The following is a 16660-nucleotide window of genomic DNA, read 5'->3' as shown; positions in this document are numbered from 1 at the left end:
GGTAGAGGCAGGTTCGATATTATCATTTAAAGAAAAATTGGACAGCTATATGGACAGGAAAGGAATGGAGGGTTATGGGCTGAGTGCAGGTCGGTGGGACTAGGTGAGAGTAGCGTTCGGCACGGACTAGAAGGGCCGAGATCGCCTATTTCCGTGCTGCAATTGTTATACGGTTATATAGGTCATTTATAAGTCAATAGCATCATAACATTTTAAGATATTAAACACACAGCATATATTTTCCCCTTATGAACATATAAAATAATCGCAACAAACCAATATCGCTGAATCAGTGGGAGCCCTGGGCTTGTTTCCCTGCAACAAGTCAGTCCTATCGAGGGGTGACGGGAGACAGCGATACTCGAAGGGGGTTCCTTATGTCCAGTCTATTCCGCAATTTAGTTTCCGTTGCATTCACTGCAGAGATACGTTGGAAATGGAAGCAACGTTTTCAGTGCTTTCGTGGCTATCTCAGGATATTCAGCCTTGACTTTGATCCAGAATGCCGGCAGAGATGTTATGTCAAACATACTTTTCAGTCCGCCGTCATTTGCGAGCTCGAGGAGTTGATCTCGTTCCCGTGCTGCCATGGATGACACGTGCATAATGACCTCGCGTGCGTTCAAGCTCAACAGTGACCGTGACAGGGAATGAGGAAAGGTGCAGCTGACTCATATCGCCAAATCATATCATTTCCTCGCAGCCCGGTACCGGTCCGCAGCCCGGTGGTTGGGGACCACTGCAATATAGTATACAGGACATAGATGGAGAAAAATCAGCAGCACACAAGCAAAGAGGGACCAAAGTCTTGAGAATAATTGTCTTACACTGAGGTAGCACATGACCCTGTATCACTTTCAAGGATTTTTTTAAAAACTGAAATCCATGATTCCCTAAAGGAAGCTCCCTCCAATATCTCGAGTTCTATCTAGCACAAATGAAGAAAATTATGGACACAAAGAAAAGGGAAAGTCTGCAGATGCTGGAAATCTGAGCAACACACAAAATGCTGGAGGTGAACTCAATAGGCCAGGCAGCATCTATGAAACAGAGTACAGTCGATGTTTGGGCCGAAACCCTTCGGCAGAACTGGGACATCTCTTTTCGTTCTTAAGTGGGAACGTTCACAACTGATTCTGTATGATTCAGTTCTATTCGCAACCCCACATATGAAGGATGTGATTATGCCGCACATCCAACAAGACTGAGCAGCATTCCGGATAGGATAAGTGGCAGGTAACATTCACGCCATGTAGGCAACAACTATTCTGTTAAGAGCGTACCCATCTTACCATGACATTCAACATCTTTACCATTGCTGATCATGTCCTTGTCACCCTGAGAGAACATCATGGAAAAGCATATGTGGCTGAAGGAGTAGGGCAGTGCCAGGTATTCTGCTCCTCGTCTGACAAAACCTCTCTACTATCTACAAGCCAAAGTTGGGTACAAGACTTACCATTTAGTTGGCAGATTGTATCCGACAATACTTGTCTGCATGATGCACTGACCAAGACTTCTTCCACCGAAACTCCCAAACTTGTGCCACTTTACAAGGCAACAAGCATATGAGACTATCATCACCTCTAGGTTCAGGTCCCAGTTGTACAACAACAGCGTAGCATAGCGTAATGCTTTATAGTGCCAGCAATTTCAATTTCTGCTGCTGCCTTTAAGCGGTTTGCACATTCTCCCGTGACCATGTGGGTTTCCTCCGGATGCTCCTCTTTCCTCTCACATTCCAGAAATGTATGGATTTGTGAGCATGCTACATTGCCACCGGAAGCATGACAATACTGTACCTAGGAACACTTTCAGTACGCTGGATGAACTCAGCAGGTCGGGCAGCATCAGTCAGAAATGGCGAGTTGACGTTTCAGGCCGGAACCCTTCGTCAGGACAATACTATACCTATGTGCTGTTTCCAGCAATCCTCAGTGTATGTTGGTTGATGACGCAAACGGCGCAGTTCACCGTATGTTTCAATGTATGTATAATAAATGAAGCTAATCTCTAATCTTCAGCTTGATGAGGGTATACAGTGCATCATCGCTGAAGCCAAATGCTGGAACTCCCTACCTAAAGGCAACTGTGTACTTCAACCATATCTGCTCAAGGGCCATAGTGGATATAAAGCAGATGTTGGCCTTACTTGTGATGCCACAAGATAAAATGAATAAAAAGAAAAATACAGAGTTTTTTTCATGATTGTGATAAGGTTGATATAAGTGGAAATTAATGCTCCTTCTTTAAAATTTTCAGCCTGTCAGATATATGCTGGTGTTTACACCCCTTGCAAGCCTGTTCGTTACACCTCATCAGCATGTCAAAAAGCAATACAACATGGAAATGTGTCTATGAGACAACTGAGTTCACACGGATCATTAAAAACCAATTGCACTAATCCCATTTTATTGTCCCCTCAGTCCTATCAACTTCTCCAGATTTGATTACTCACCTACACTAGGGGCAGTGGCCCATTAACATAGTTACATGCACATCCTTGGGATAGAGCTCCTGGGGCAAACCGACACAACATGTACTGGTGATATTAAACCTAATTCCGATTCTGATTCTGACGGCCATGAGGAAAGTGCACAGAATTCACACAGAGAGCACCTGTGGTCAGGAATGAACCTGGTTGTTGAGCTGTAAGGCAGCAGCCCTACCTGTTATACCATTGTGGGCTTCTACTTTCTCCCACATGTCTTTATCCAACTTCCCTTGAAATTCATTAATGAAATTTGCCTCAATTGTTCCATGTGATTGCAAGATCCAAAATCTAACTGCACACGGAACAAATAGTTTCTGCTGGTTAAATCCCATTTAGTACTCGGACACCAGCTGCAGCATGCCAGTGGTCCTGAGAAATGTTTGTGTTTTTAACTTAGCCTGTTAAATATTAGTAAAATAATATGAGTATAGTTTTCCTGTTAAAAAGCACAATAATAATACAATTCTGATAATTAGCTGCTTAACGAACAATTACCAAGATTGTACTATATCACTGCAAGTATTAATTAACTGATTTTTCTCTTTCTTTAATTCAGAGCACCTGAGTACAGCCGGAAAATGAAAAATGTAAGTATCTTTAATCACAGTATTTGAATGATCCCATTCTCTCCACTGAACATTCAGTGAGCAGTGACTGCAATGTGTACCAGCTACAAATTGCTTTGCAGTTACTCATTTTGGTAACTGACAGATCCCCACAAATCATCAACGAAGAAGGAGAGGGGTATCAGGCTGAGGGGATCATCATCACTTATATGTTCTCTTGCAACATAACTTCCTGAATTTTGAATTCAGTGCCTCAACTAGTAAAGGCAAGCATGCCATTTGCCTTCTAAAGCACCCAATCAACCTGTGTCAGTACTTTCAGGGAGCTACAAACTTGGACCCCAAGATTTCTCCACTCATCAATTCTCTTAAGAATCTTGACCCTAACAGTTTACTGCCTCTTTGAATTTGACCTAACAAGGTACAATACTTCACATTTGACTGGGTTAAACTCCATCTGCCATTTCTCCGGCTATGTTGGCAGCTGATCTATATCCTGTTATATTCTTTGCTAGTCTTCTACACCATCCACAACAGCACCAATCTTCATATCATTTGCAGACTTACTAACCCAGCTATCTATATTTCATCTAGGTTGTTTATATACATCACAACCAGCAGAGGTCCCAGTACAGATTCTTCCGGAATGCCCTGATCTAGACCTTCAGCTAGAATAAGTCCCTTCAACCACTACTCTTTGTCTTCTATGGGCAAGTGTCTTCTGAATTCAAACAGCCAATTCACCATGGATCCCATTCATCTTCATCTTCTGGATGAGCCTCCCATGAGGGACCTTATCAAATGCCGTACTAAAATCCATATAGACAGCATGCACAGCTTTATTTTCATCAGTCACCCTCACGACCTTGTCAAAATACTCAATTGAGTTCGTAAGACAAAACTTGCCTTGCACAAAGCTCACTCTCCCTAACTAGGCCATGACTTTCCAAATGCTTATAGATCCAATCCTTAAGAATTCTCCCTAGTAGCTTTCCTACCACTGACATGAGACTCACTAGTCTATGGTTTCCTTGATTATCCCTGGTTCCCGTTTTGAATATTGCAACAACATTAGCTGCTTGCCAGTCCTCCAGGGTCTTTCCTCTGACTAGAGGGACACAAAGATATTTGTCAAGGCCCCAACAATCTCTTCTCTTGCCTCTCTCAACAACCTGGGGTATATCCCATCAGGCCCTGGGAATTTACCCACCTTAATGCTCTTTCAGAAACACAACAGTACCTCCTCCTTTACCTTGAAATGCCCTAGGATATCAATATGCTCAGCACTGATCTCTCTGTCCTCCACATCCTTGTCCCTGGTAAATATTGATGTAAAGTACACATTAAGAAATTCTCCAAATTCATCATTCAAGAAAGATTTACCTTTCAAAGACCCAACACTGCATCCTCCTTTACCTTAAAATGTCCTAGCAGGTCAATGCACTCAGCACTGATTTCTCTGTCCTCTACCTCTTTCTCCTCGGTGAAACTTGATGTAAAGTACTCATTAACGATTTCACCCACATCCTCTGCATCCAAGGAAATGTTCCTCTCTTTATCCTTGAGTGGTCCTAACTTCCTAGTTATCCTCCTGGTCTTGATGTATGTACAGAATGCCTTAGTATACTCTTTAATCCTATCTACCAGGTACTTTTCATAGCCCCTCCTGGTTTTCCTAATTCCCTTCTTGAATTTTTTTCTGGCTTCTTTATAATCCTCAAGGGGTCTGTTTGATCCTACCTTCTTAAACTTTACATAACTTTTTGACTAAATTCATCACCTCTCATGGTGTCCTCAGTTCTCTTACCCTGCTTTTCCTGTCCTTCCTTCGGACTGGAACATTCCTGTCCTGTTCAGTTTGTCCTTAAACACCCTCCACACGTCAGATGTGCACTTGCCCAGAAACAACTGTTCCCAATTAATTCATCCTAGTTTCTGCCTAATGCTCTCATAATTTGCCCGCTGCAATTTAATACCCTCCTGCAAGGTCCATACTTATCCTTATCTGTAGCTCTCTTAAATCTTAAGGAAATTTGGTCATTGTTCCTTAATTGCTCACCTACTGAAAAGTTAGTTACCTGGTCAGGCTCATTACCCAACACCAGATCCAAAACAGTCCCTGCTCTTGTTGGTCTATTGTACAGATTGATTTACGAAAACCTCCTGGATGAACCTAACAAATACTGCCTCATCCAAACCTCTTGAACTCAGAAGGTCCCAGTTTAAATTAGGGAAATTGAAGTCCCCCATGACAATAACCCTCTTGTTTTTACACCTTTCCTTAATTTGCCTGCATAACTCTTCCTCAATGTCCTAGTGGCAATTGGGTGTGTCTAGTACAATCCCATCAAAGTTACTGCACCCTTCCTATTTTTGAGTTCTACCTGTACAGACTGAGTGAACAAACCCTTCATTATGTCCCCTTTGAGTGCAGCTGTGATATTGCTTCTGATTAGTGGCACAACTCCACCAGCTCTTTTACCTCCTTCTCTATTTTTTCTCAGACATCGAAGCCATGGTACATTGAGCATCTGTTCCTGTCGCTCTCTCAGCCAAGTCTCTGTAATGGCCACAAACATCACAGTTTCATGCTCTAGGTGCATCACTTTTACCCATAATACTCCTGGCATTAAAATAAACCCACTTCAAACTATCCATCTCATTGTAACTATTACTCTGCTCCTGCCTGTTTTACTGGCCCTTGCCCTGTATCCTTCTACTTTTTGACCTGTAGCTCTGATTCCCATCTCCCCTGTCAAACTAGTTTAAGCCCTTACACTAGCGTTAGTGAACCTCCCGGCCAAGATATTTGCCCCCCTTCCAGATTAGCTGCAACCTGTGCTTCTTTACCGCTCACCCTTGCCCTTGAAAAGGTTCTAATTATCCAAGAACCGGAAACCCTGCTCCCTGTAGCAGTCCTCAGACACTCATTCATCTGTGCTATCATCCTAACCCTGCCCAAACTAGCACGTGACTCCAGGAGTAATCCAGTGATTACTACTTTGGAGGATCTATTCTTTAACTAACCTCTTTGCTAACTCACTGTGTTGTCTTCACCCTCCTATATCATTAGTGCCAGTGTGCACCACAACATCTTGAGAATATTCTGCAGCTGCTCTGAGTCATACTGGACCCTGGCACCTGGGAGGCAACACACCATCCTCGCATCTCTTTTGCGGCCACACAATCTCTTGTCTATCCCCCTAACTATTGAATCTCCTATCACTATTGATCTGCCAGACTTCACCCTTCCCTGCTGACCCTCAGAGCCAGCCACAGTGCCACTGCCCTAACTGCTGCTGCTAGCCCTGATAAGTCATCCCCCAGCAGTTTCTAAAGGGGTAGACTTGTTGCTGAGGGGAATGACCATGGGGGAACCTTTTCTTCTTGGAGCGACGGAGGATGAGAGGTGACCTGATAGAGGTGTACAAGATAATGAGAGGCATTGATCATATGGCTAGTCAGAGGCTTTTTCCCAGGGCTAAAATGGCTAGCACGAGAGGGTATAGCTTTAAGGTGCTTGGAAAGTAGATAGTAGAGGAGATGTCAGGGGTAAATTTTTTACACAGAGAGAGGTGAGTATGTGGAATGGGTTGCCGGCGGCGGTGGTGGAGGCGGAAACAATAGGGTCTTTTAAGAGACTCCTGGATGGCTACATGGAGCTTAGAAAAATAGAGAGCTGTGGGTAAAGCCTAGATAGTTCTAAAGTAGGGTCGTGTTCGGTACAGCTTTGTGGGCTGAAAGGCCTGTATTGTGCTGTAGGTTTTCTATGTTTCTATGTATCCTTCCATGATTTCCTCCTTTTCTGCAGCTGTGACACTATCTCTGATCAGCAGTGCCACTCCCCCACCTCTCTTGCCTCCTTCCCTGTCCTTTCTGAAGCATCTAAAGCCTGGCACTCTAATTAGCCATTCCTGCCCCTGAGCCACCCATTATGGCTTATGTTAATAGCCATAACATCACAGCTCCAAGTACTGATCCACGCTCTAAGCTCATCCGCTTTGTTCATGATGCTTCTTGCATTAAAGTAGACACATCTCAAATCATCAGTCTGAGCGTATCCTTTCTCTAACCCCTGCCTATCCTTCCTCTCGTACTGTCTTCAAGGTTTCTCTATTTGTGAGCCAACCTCCCTTTCCTCCGTCACTTCAGTTCGGTTCCCACCCCACCCCCACAGCAATTCTAGTTTAAACTCTCGGCAATAGCCTTTGCAAACCTCCCTGCCAGGATATTGGTCCCCCTCGGATTCAAATGGAACCCATCTTTTTTGTACAAGTCACGCCTGACCCAAAAGCGGTCCCAATGATCCAGAAATCTGAATCCCTGCCCCCTGCTCCAATCCCTCAGCCACACATTTATGCTCCACCTCACTCTATTCCTATACTCACTGTCTCATGGCACAGGCAGTAATCCTGAGATTGCTACCTTTCAGGTCCTGCTTCTCAGCTTCTTTCCTAACTCCCTGTAGTCTGTTTTCAAGACGTCCTCCCTTTTCCTTTCCATGTCATTGGTACAAATATGTACCACGACCTCTGGCTATTCACCTTCCCACTTGAGGATATCATGGACGTGATCAGAAGCATACCAGATCCTGGCACCTGGGAGGCAAACTACCATCCGTGTTTCTTTCCTGCGTCCACAGAATCACCTGTCTGACCCCCTAACTATAGAGTCCCCTATTACTGCTGCCATCTTCCTTTCCCTTCTCTTCTGAGCCACAGGGCCAGACTTTGTGCCAGAGGCATGGCCACTGTTGCTTCCCCCAGGTAGATCGTCCCCCTCAACAGCACTCAAACAGGAGTACTTATTGTTAAGGGGGACAGCCACAGGGGTACTCTCTAGTATGTGATTCTTGCCCTTCCTTCTCCTGACTGTTACCCACTTATCTGTCACCCGAGGCTCTCTAGTGACTACTTGCCTATAGCTCCTCTCTATCACCACTGTTTCTGTTCTTTTTTATTTTCAACTATTCCTCATTTACTTAACTATTAAGGTTCACAAATCTGGTAACAATCAAGCAAAATCCATGTAATGAACAAGAGACCCAGTTGTAAATTCTCTTCCTCCTCCACCACCTCAGCCCAGTATCAGTGCTCACTGCAAAGGACAGACGCCAGGCCATCACTTGGCAATATACCGCTCACTTGGGCTTGCAAGTCAGATTTCAGAGAAGCTTTGAAATTTAAACAAGTTTTAAGTTTTCACTGAATCTTTTCCAAAGCATAGTTTAGAGAGCTAATATGCACAGCCTGACTGCAGCAAGGGACAATGAGCAGATAGGTAGATCCAGTTGAACATGTGTTCAAAGGGCATCTCTGCCTAATGTGCAGTAACTTGCTGAGCAATTGGTTTTGTTTATGAAAGATCGTAGCATTGTTTTTTCTTGTACATTTTCAGCAATAAATATAATATTGTTAAAACAGTGCAGACTTATTTTAATATGACCATGACATGGCTGAACTGCTGAAGATTGGATATCAAAACTTTTTCCTACAATTTCTTTTCCACAGGTTTTGATCACTATTTACTGGCTTGGAAAAACAGCAAATAGCTGTACGTCTTACAGTGGACCAACGTTGAACCTAAAAGAATTTGAAGGATTGTTGTCTCAGATTCAAAAGGTAGTACATTTCAGTTTCATTGTCATCATGTGTGTGTATGTACCCTTCAAGCTGTGATCCTACTGTTATCAATCATGTTCAACCTTATTCAATTTCGCTAAAATCATTGTCCATTTTCACTTCTTTGCAAGTTTTATATATATACTATGGAGAAGAGTTCAGATAATATTTGGCTGGTTTCATAGAGGGGAAAAAAGCTTAGAATTGATGCTGTGTGCAATTGAACAAATGCTCCATGCATTCATTTCAAATTCAATGATATCAGAAACTAACAAAGCTTAAAAGATAAACACAAGAGATTCTGCAGATGCTGGAAATCCAGAGTAACTCATAGAAAATGCTGGAGGAATACAACAGGTCAGTCAGCATCTATGGAGAGGAATAAAGAGTTTTGAACCAAGACCCTTCATCAGGACTGGAAAGGAAGGAGAAAGAAGCTAGAATAAGAAGGTGAGGGGAGGGGAAGGAGCACATTTGGAAGATAATGAGTGGGAGAACCTTCCTCCCAGGGATAGGTTTTCTCCTCTCCTCTCAGATTCTTTCTTCAGCCTTTACCTTTTCAATCTATCACTTTCCAGCTTCTCACTTCATCCTCCCTCTCCGACTCACCTGGATTTGCCTATCACTTTCCAGCTCGTACTGCTTCCCCTCCCCCCCCCACCTCCTTATTCTGGCATTTCCATCTTCCTTTCCAGTCCTGATGAAAGGTCTCAGACAAAAACATCTAGTCTGTGTTCCTCTGCATAGATGCTGCCTGACCTGCTGAGTTCCTCCAGCATTTTGTGTGTGCTACTAAGGCTGGAAACTGTAGGTTTTGTTTGCAGTAAACTTCTTTGCAAACCAGAGAGTAACAAAAAAATCTGAAAAGAACAAGATTGTTAAATCATGTGATGTGACCACAGAAATGAACATCGCTGTATTTCATTTGTACGGTATATTCCTTCTGAATTTCTTGTTAATCTGGTACCAATTATAAATATTCTACATGAGATACAAGGTGCTGCATTTATTTCAGATATTTATAAAGGAATTTGATCTAAATGTTGTGGATGTCCATACAGTAATATCACATGATATTTCCAGGCTAATTTTAAGCTTGCATGTGAAATATTTCCGCTTATAATTTATTCTTAGCAGCAGTTTTCACTTCTACTTGCTGTCATGAATATTACCCAGAATTAGTGGAGAAAAGGGTAAGCTGTTCCAATTGCAACATTGAACAGAACATTTGGAAAACATTGCCTTTTTAAGGCATAACTTGTCTAAAGTCAGTGAATAAGTTGTTGAGAGTATTAAAATTGCATCTTTTCAAAAGGTATGCTGTACGCCTTAACATTTTTAGATTTGCATTCAAAACTCACCAATTTAGGAGGTACAGAACAACTTATAAAATATGAAAAGAGCTAGATTGTTCAATCATGTGCTACAACCACAGAAGTGAACAAGAACACCACTGTATTTTACTGCTGCTTCTGAATTTCATGTTAAATTATATACTTTCTGTGTAAGATATCAAACTCAGCTTTTATTTTAGGCATGGAAAATGTCATGATTAAATTGTCACAAATAATGCAAAATCATTGAAAGCCTAGTAAGGCGAAACCAAAAAACCTTTTGAACGTATATATGCTGATCTGTCCTTTTCTGTATCAATTAATGTTCAAGCAATCTTTAATCGAGACAAGGGTTTATTATATCACTGGAGTGAGCATAGCATGGGATGGCTTCCATTGACCTTTTCTCGGGCTAGAGTTACGATGTTTAGTATGGGCTCTTTGCCTTGGAAAGAATTTATAATCAAGGGCTGTGAAAGGCACCGATTGTTCTCAATGCTCCAACCGTGTGGGTCAGATGCAAGTGTGCTCATATTCTTCAAAGCCAATAGCTGGCAAGCAGCTAGGGACTGGAATGACTTTTTTTTGAAAAGGAACAGCTTTTGCATATTTTCATTGCTGATTGCTTCTGAAAGCTGTTTCTCCCTCATCCAGGATTTTCATTTGTTGAGCACTGGGGAAGTTCAGTGCGCGATCTGCTACTCTGAAAGCCACAGGTTGTCACTTTGCTCTGATAGTGGCCACCGGCAGGGTGCTTATGCTTGGATGGTGGACAACATCTGATCATTGCTGTTTGGAGAACGCTTAGAAGATGAGGAGTATTTTATTCTGAGGGAATCAAAATTGGAAAATGTATAGCTTCAACAAATACGGTCACCATAGTTTCTTACAACCATATCTCTGGATTACAATATGCATATGAAAGCCAGTAATCGAGTCACTGGTTCTGTTCAATTTTTTTTAACCCTTGAAGACTAGGGTAAGTAGCTGTTTAAGTATATAGACATTTCTTAATAATTCATTGCATGCTGTTCCATCACCAGGAGATGGAGGACACAGATAGTCCAAAGCGAAGCATTCGTGACAGCGGCTACATTGACAGCTGGGATTCTGAGCGCAGTGACTCCCTGTCACCTCCCAGACATGCCAGAGATGATTCCTTTGATAGTCTGGAGTCATTTGGGTCACGGTCGCAGCAGACTCCATCCCCAGATGTTGTATTTAGAGGAAGTAGTGATGGTATGTAGTGTCAAAGTACCAAGAGCATATTTCCTACAGTCAAGTGAAGCAATTGTTATATGTCTGTGGGTATTAATGTCTGTTATTGCACAGGGATTAGAATGCTGAGTGGTATTCTAAATTCACATATCTCTCATGGGCAGGAATGAGAGAGAGTGAATTTATACCAAGAAATTTACTCTGTGGCAAATGAATGCTCTTTCATTGACAACCTGTCACTTCTATTAAAATTAAGGACTTTAAACTTCAGAGCTGTTGCTGAAAATAAAAAAGTTTAAAGCTGAAATAATATGAGGCATTCTTCTAGTGGTGTCCAATACTGCTTTGGTAAACTGGATTTAGGCAAGCTGACACGCATAATCATCCCGTGAAACTTGTGTTAATAGGAAGCCAGAATGCCTTACATTTATGTAATCTGTAATAGACCTAACTGATTATGTGATATGACTGTAAATGTAATTTTATTAATAAATGTAATGTAATAATAACCTTATCTGTCTAAAAGGCCTCTGACAAAATATGCCTAATTAGATTTTCTCCTACTTTCAGTGTAATTTTTTTCAACTGTAATGTTTCAGGGCTTCTTGAAAGGCTATTGTTGGTTCAATAAATGTCAATGAATGAAAATAGAAAACACCCACTCTAGACAGACCAGTAAGACCTTTTAAGTAGAGATGGGATTACAAAGGGAGTTACCTTACTTTGTGTGAATGAAGAAAATGAACACTTAAAATGATTGAGTTTGCAAAATAAAGTACAGTAAGTTACTGCTTTTAACCCGGTTAGTATATCCAGACAGAATGTGTGAATGAGGAGATGGCAACAGTAGGTTTTGTTTTCAGCTGTTGGAGAAAACTAACGAAAAATTTAGCAGTTGGTTTGAAAAGGTTGGCTGAATTTGAGTAGTTTTAAGAACTCATAGCTGGTAAAGTAATGAAATTTACTTGGATGGGACAGTTAGAACCTAGAATTTTCACAGAAGCAGATAACCCACTAGGCCCCAGTGCGGTGTGAGCTTGGTACCAAAAGGGGTAGGCCTTAGCCATCATGTTACAATCCACTCCAGCCAGCACCAAGATGTTGGAGGAATGTTGCTCTACTAGATTATAACAATAAACACAGAACAGTTCAGCACCGTACAGGTGTCTCAGCCCATGATGTTATACTGACCTTTCAAGCTACTCCAAGATCAGTCTAACTCTTCCTTCCCACATAGCCCTCCATTTTTCTTTCATCCATGTGCCTTTGTACGTTTCTTCTAATGTTTCTGCCTCTACCACCACCCTGTCTAAAAACACTCTTTCTGACATCACTCTTATACTTTCCTCCAAATGCCTTAAAATTATGCCCTCTTGTATTAGCTGTTTCCACCCTGGGAAAAGGTCTCTGGGCATCTACTCTATCAATGGCTCTTATCATCTTATATACCTCTTTAAAGTCACCTCTCATCCTCCTTCCCTCCAAAGAGAAAAGCCGATGCTCAACCATTCCTCATAGGAGATACTCTCTAATCCATGCAGCATCCTGGCAAATCTCCTCTCCACCCTCTCTCAAGTGTCTATATCCTTGCTATGATAAGGCAACCAGAACTGAAAACAATCTTCCAAGTGTGGTATAACCTGGGTTTTATTGAGCTGCTGCACTATCTCGTGGCTCTTCAATTCAATCCCCTGACTAGTGAAGGCCAGCTCACCATACTCTTCTTAACCACCCTATCACCTTGTGTGGAAACTTTGATGTAGACCACAGGATCCCTCTGTTTCTCCACACTGCTGACTCCTGCCATTAACCCTGTATCCTGCCTTCAACTTCCATCTTCCAAAGTGCATCACTTCACACTTAATTTTTGAGCAATCTGCCACTCCTCCATCAATGTCCTGTTACAACCCTCGACAAACTTTGATACTAACCATAACAACCACCAGTCTTTGTGTCTTCTGCAAACTCACTAACCCACTCTTCCACTTCCTCATCCAAGTCATTAATAAACAGTACAAGGAGCAGGGGTCCCTGAACAGATGCCTGTGATCACCACTAGTCGAGGTCCAGGTACAATACACTCCATCTGCTTTCTGTGGGCAAACCATTTCTGAATCATGTTTTCCCGGATCCTATAGATCCTGACTTTCTGGATGAGTCTAAGATCAGGAACCTTGTCGAATGTCTCACTATAGTCCATATACACCACATCCACTGCTCTACCTTTAATAATTTGTTTTGTGAATTCTTCAGAGAATTCAGTCTGACTGATGAGGCATGACTTGCCCCTTACAAAGCCATGCTTACTATCCCTAATCAACTATGCTTGTCCAAATGCTTGTAAATCCTGTCTCTAAGAATCCTCACCAATAGCTTTCCAACCACTGACATAAGACTCACTGTCCTATAACTCCTAGGATTACCCCTTTACCTTTCTTGAACAAAGGAATAACATTTGCCATCCTTCAATCATCTGGTATTATTCCATTGGCCAGTGAGGACTCAAAGATCATAGCCAACTGTGCAGCAATTCCTTCCCTCACTTCTTGTAGTCACCTAGAATATATCTTGTTTGACTCTGGGGTTTTATCTATCGTAATGCTTTTCAAATTCCCAGCAAAACCTCGTTACTAACCTGTTCTAGTATATTAGCCAGTTCTGTGCTGCCCTCACATTTGTCAAAGTCTCTCTCACCGGTGAATACCAAAGCAAAGTATTCATTAAGGACCTCCTCTTCCAGGTGCTTGTTTCCTAGACTATCCCTATTCAGTCCTGTGGATCTGTGACCCTGATACCTGATACCATCTGGGAGTCTCTTGCACATCCATAGAATTTCCCGCCTGTTCCCCTGACAGTTGAAACCCCTTTGAGCACTGCTCTTTTCCCCTTTGCCTTCTGAACAAGACCCAACTGTTGTCACTACTCGCCGGTGTGACATTCCCGGCAGCCCCCCCCCCCCCCCCAAACAGTATCCAAAGCAGTATACTTGCAGTTGAGGGGAACAGCCAGAGGGATACCCTACATTGTCTGCCTTTTCCTTTTATTTTTCCTGACAGTCATTCAACTACCAGCCTCCTGCAGCTAAGATATGACTGCCTCCCTATAGATCCTAACAATGAACTCCTCATTCTCCCAAATGATCTGCAGGTCATCCAGCTCCAGCTGCGGTTCCCTAACACGGTCTATAAAGAACTGCTCCCAGAGGCACTTCTCACAGATGTAGCAATCAGGGACACTGGAGGACTCCCAGATCTCTTATGTCTTGCAAGAGGAGTGCCCCACTTCCTTGAGATCCATTCTCACTACTCTAGCTAGGTACTGATAGAGAAAGAAACATCAACATGGTGATAACCTTATTCTAGCCTCCACCTCTTCTTGCCAAAAGCCTCAGTTCCCCACCCTTAACTTGATCCCACTCACACTATGGCCATTCCCACAATGTTTGTTCTGCTAACTCCCAGCTTCTTTTTATTGGCCCTTGCCAGGTGCTAATAACCCAGATGATCTCAAGTTCCACAGAAAGTCCTGATAGGACCCACTCACTTTTTTAAACTTTCTTATTCACCACAAACAATTGTTTCTGCATTCTCAAGCTCTGCAGCTTGAAAGAGTGGTTTTGGGAAAGCCACCCCACTTCTCCCCCAACAGACAAGAGATAGAGTTCTCTTGGTCTTCCCCCTTTACCCCACTGGTCTCTGCATCCAACATATTATCCTTTGCCACTCCACCAGCTCCAAAAGGATCCCATCATGACTCACATCTTTTCCTCCCCACCTTTTCTGTTTTCCATAGAGACCAGTCTCTTTGACTTCCTGGTCTACTCGTCCCTTCCCAGCTACCCGTAGAATATCAGAAGGTGCTAAACATTTTCTCTACAGCTCTTTCCTCACCACTATCCAGGGACCTAAACAGCTGTCCTCAGGTGAGGCTGAACTTCATATTCACCTCCTCCTGCCTGGTCTATTGCATTCAGCCCTTGCCATGAAGCTTCCTTTACATTGGCAAGACCAAGTGTAGACTGGGCAACCATTTTGCAGAGCACTTGAGATTTGTAGGAATGGCCATTTTGAGCTTCCTTTTGCATGTTATTTGAACTCTCCATCCCATTCCCACACTGATTTGTCTGTACTAAGCCTTCTCCACTACTACTTTGAGGGCAAACACAGACCGGTAGAATATCACATCCCATTTGGATAGCAGACAACCTAATGGTGTGAATATTGAATATTCCAATTTCTGGTAATTGCTTCCTCTGGGTTCTTTTCCCACTCCCACTGGTTTCTGAGGGTATTTCACTCATTTTGTTCACCTTTTCCATCACTCCCCACATGAGTTAGTAGGCATCACCTCCTCCACCTGGTTTCATCTATCATCCACCTACTTAACTGGATTTATTCCTTGATTCATTTTTTCTGACCCTTCCCCACCTGGTTCCAACTGCCCATCAAACCTCCCAAATCAGGTTCCTGCTATCACCTCATCCATCTTCCCCTTCTCCACTTGGCACTATCTGTACATCATTCCACACTCTTCCTTCATTCCAAACCCCAGCTTAGCTGATTCTGCCTATTGCTCTCGAGCCTGCCTAACCTCTAACTTCTCCCTCTCACTTCTACATATTTGCCACCTTCCTTCTACGTTCTCAATCCTAATGCAGGGTATCAACCCAAAGCAATGACCATCCCTTTACCTGTGAAGTGCCATAACTACAGTTCTTTGGAGGAATGGTTAAACCAGCCAAGCACAATGGATTGAATTACTTTGTCCCAAAGTTTCTGTGATTTCAGAGAAGTTACAGTGGAATATCCAAGTATTTTTTAAATATGATGTGTACTTTCAACTCTTCTACTCTTTCAGACAATTAGCTCAAGACAGCCACAATACCCTATCTTCAAAATGTTGAGGCCACTCCTTCTGCTGTACTGTGCGACCTGATTAGTTGGGTCTTGAGTTGGAAAATATTTCCTTCAGTGTGCTTGGGCTGTTTACATTTTATAATTTGGCATTAAATCAACTACCATCTTTCACTGTCTGAATGGGGGGATAAGAAAGCAAGCAGAGGTAATCTTCATGACTTATATTTTGCAGTCCTGATAAACCCCCGCACATTCTGAGCATTGGAAAATTATGGAATGCATCTGTGACTCCAGAAGTACATAACTTATGTTTAAGAAACAGTGAATTATCTGGCATCTTGCTCAAGGGCCAGTGATACAATGTGCTGCACTGTGAGGTATGAGGGAATGAGTTTCTGAGTATGTCTTCCCTCCCATACTGTGGCTTCAAGCAGGTAATTAGGACCATTTGTTTGAAGAAGACCAGGGAATTTCCTGCAAAGAGGTAAAAGTAAAATAAAAACCAGATGAATATATTTAATTAGCCCTTATTATTGATGTTATGATTACCATCTTTGTCGCTTCTTAGAGA

General features: G+C 42.5%; 1 protein-coding gene across 11 annotated transcripts in view; it reads left to right on the top strand.

Moving 5' to 3' along the window:
• Nucleotides 1-16660, top strand: part of LOC140195095 (LIM and calponin homology domains-containing protein 1-like) — a 384102-nt gene that overhangs the window by 251057 nt on the left and 116385 nt on the right. For 10 of the 11 annotated variants that reach the window (XM_072252809.1, XM_072252808.1, XM_072252807.1 and 7 more), the window contains exons 5-7: nucleotides 3051-3081; nucleotides 8571-8681; nucleotides 11059-11254. In XM_072252809.1, coding sequence (XP_072108910.1) covers nucleotides 3051-3081; nucleotides 8571-8681; nucleotides 11059-11254 — 338 coding nt within the window. Of the gene's footprint in view, nucleotides 1-3050; nucleotides 3082-8570; nucleotides 8682-10732; nucleotides 10995-11058; nucleotides 11255-16660 lie in introns of those variants that run through there. The other variant, XM_072252806.1, reaches the window with a different exon arrangement.

The sequence above is a fragment of the Mobula birostris genome, chromosome 3 (assembly GCF_030028105.1).
Source record: "Mobula birostris isolate sMobBir1 chromosome 3, sMobBir1.hap1, whole genome shotgun sequence".
Lineage (NCBI taxonomy): Eukaryota > Metazoa > Chordata > Chondrichthyes > Myliobatiformes > Myliobatidae > Mobula > Mobula birostris.
This window is presented reverse-complemented; position numbering and strand designations above follow the sequence as displayed.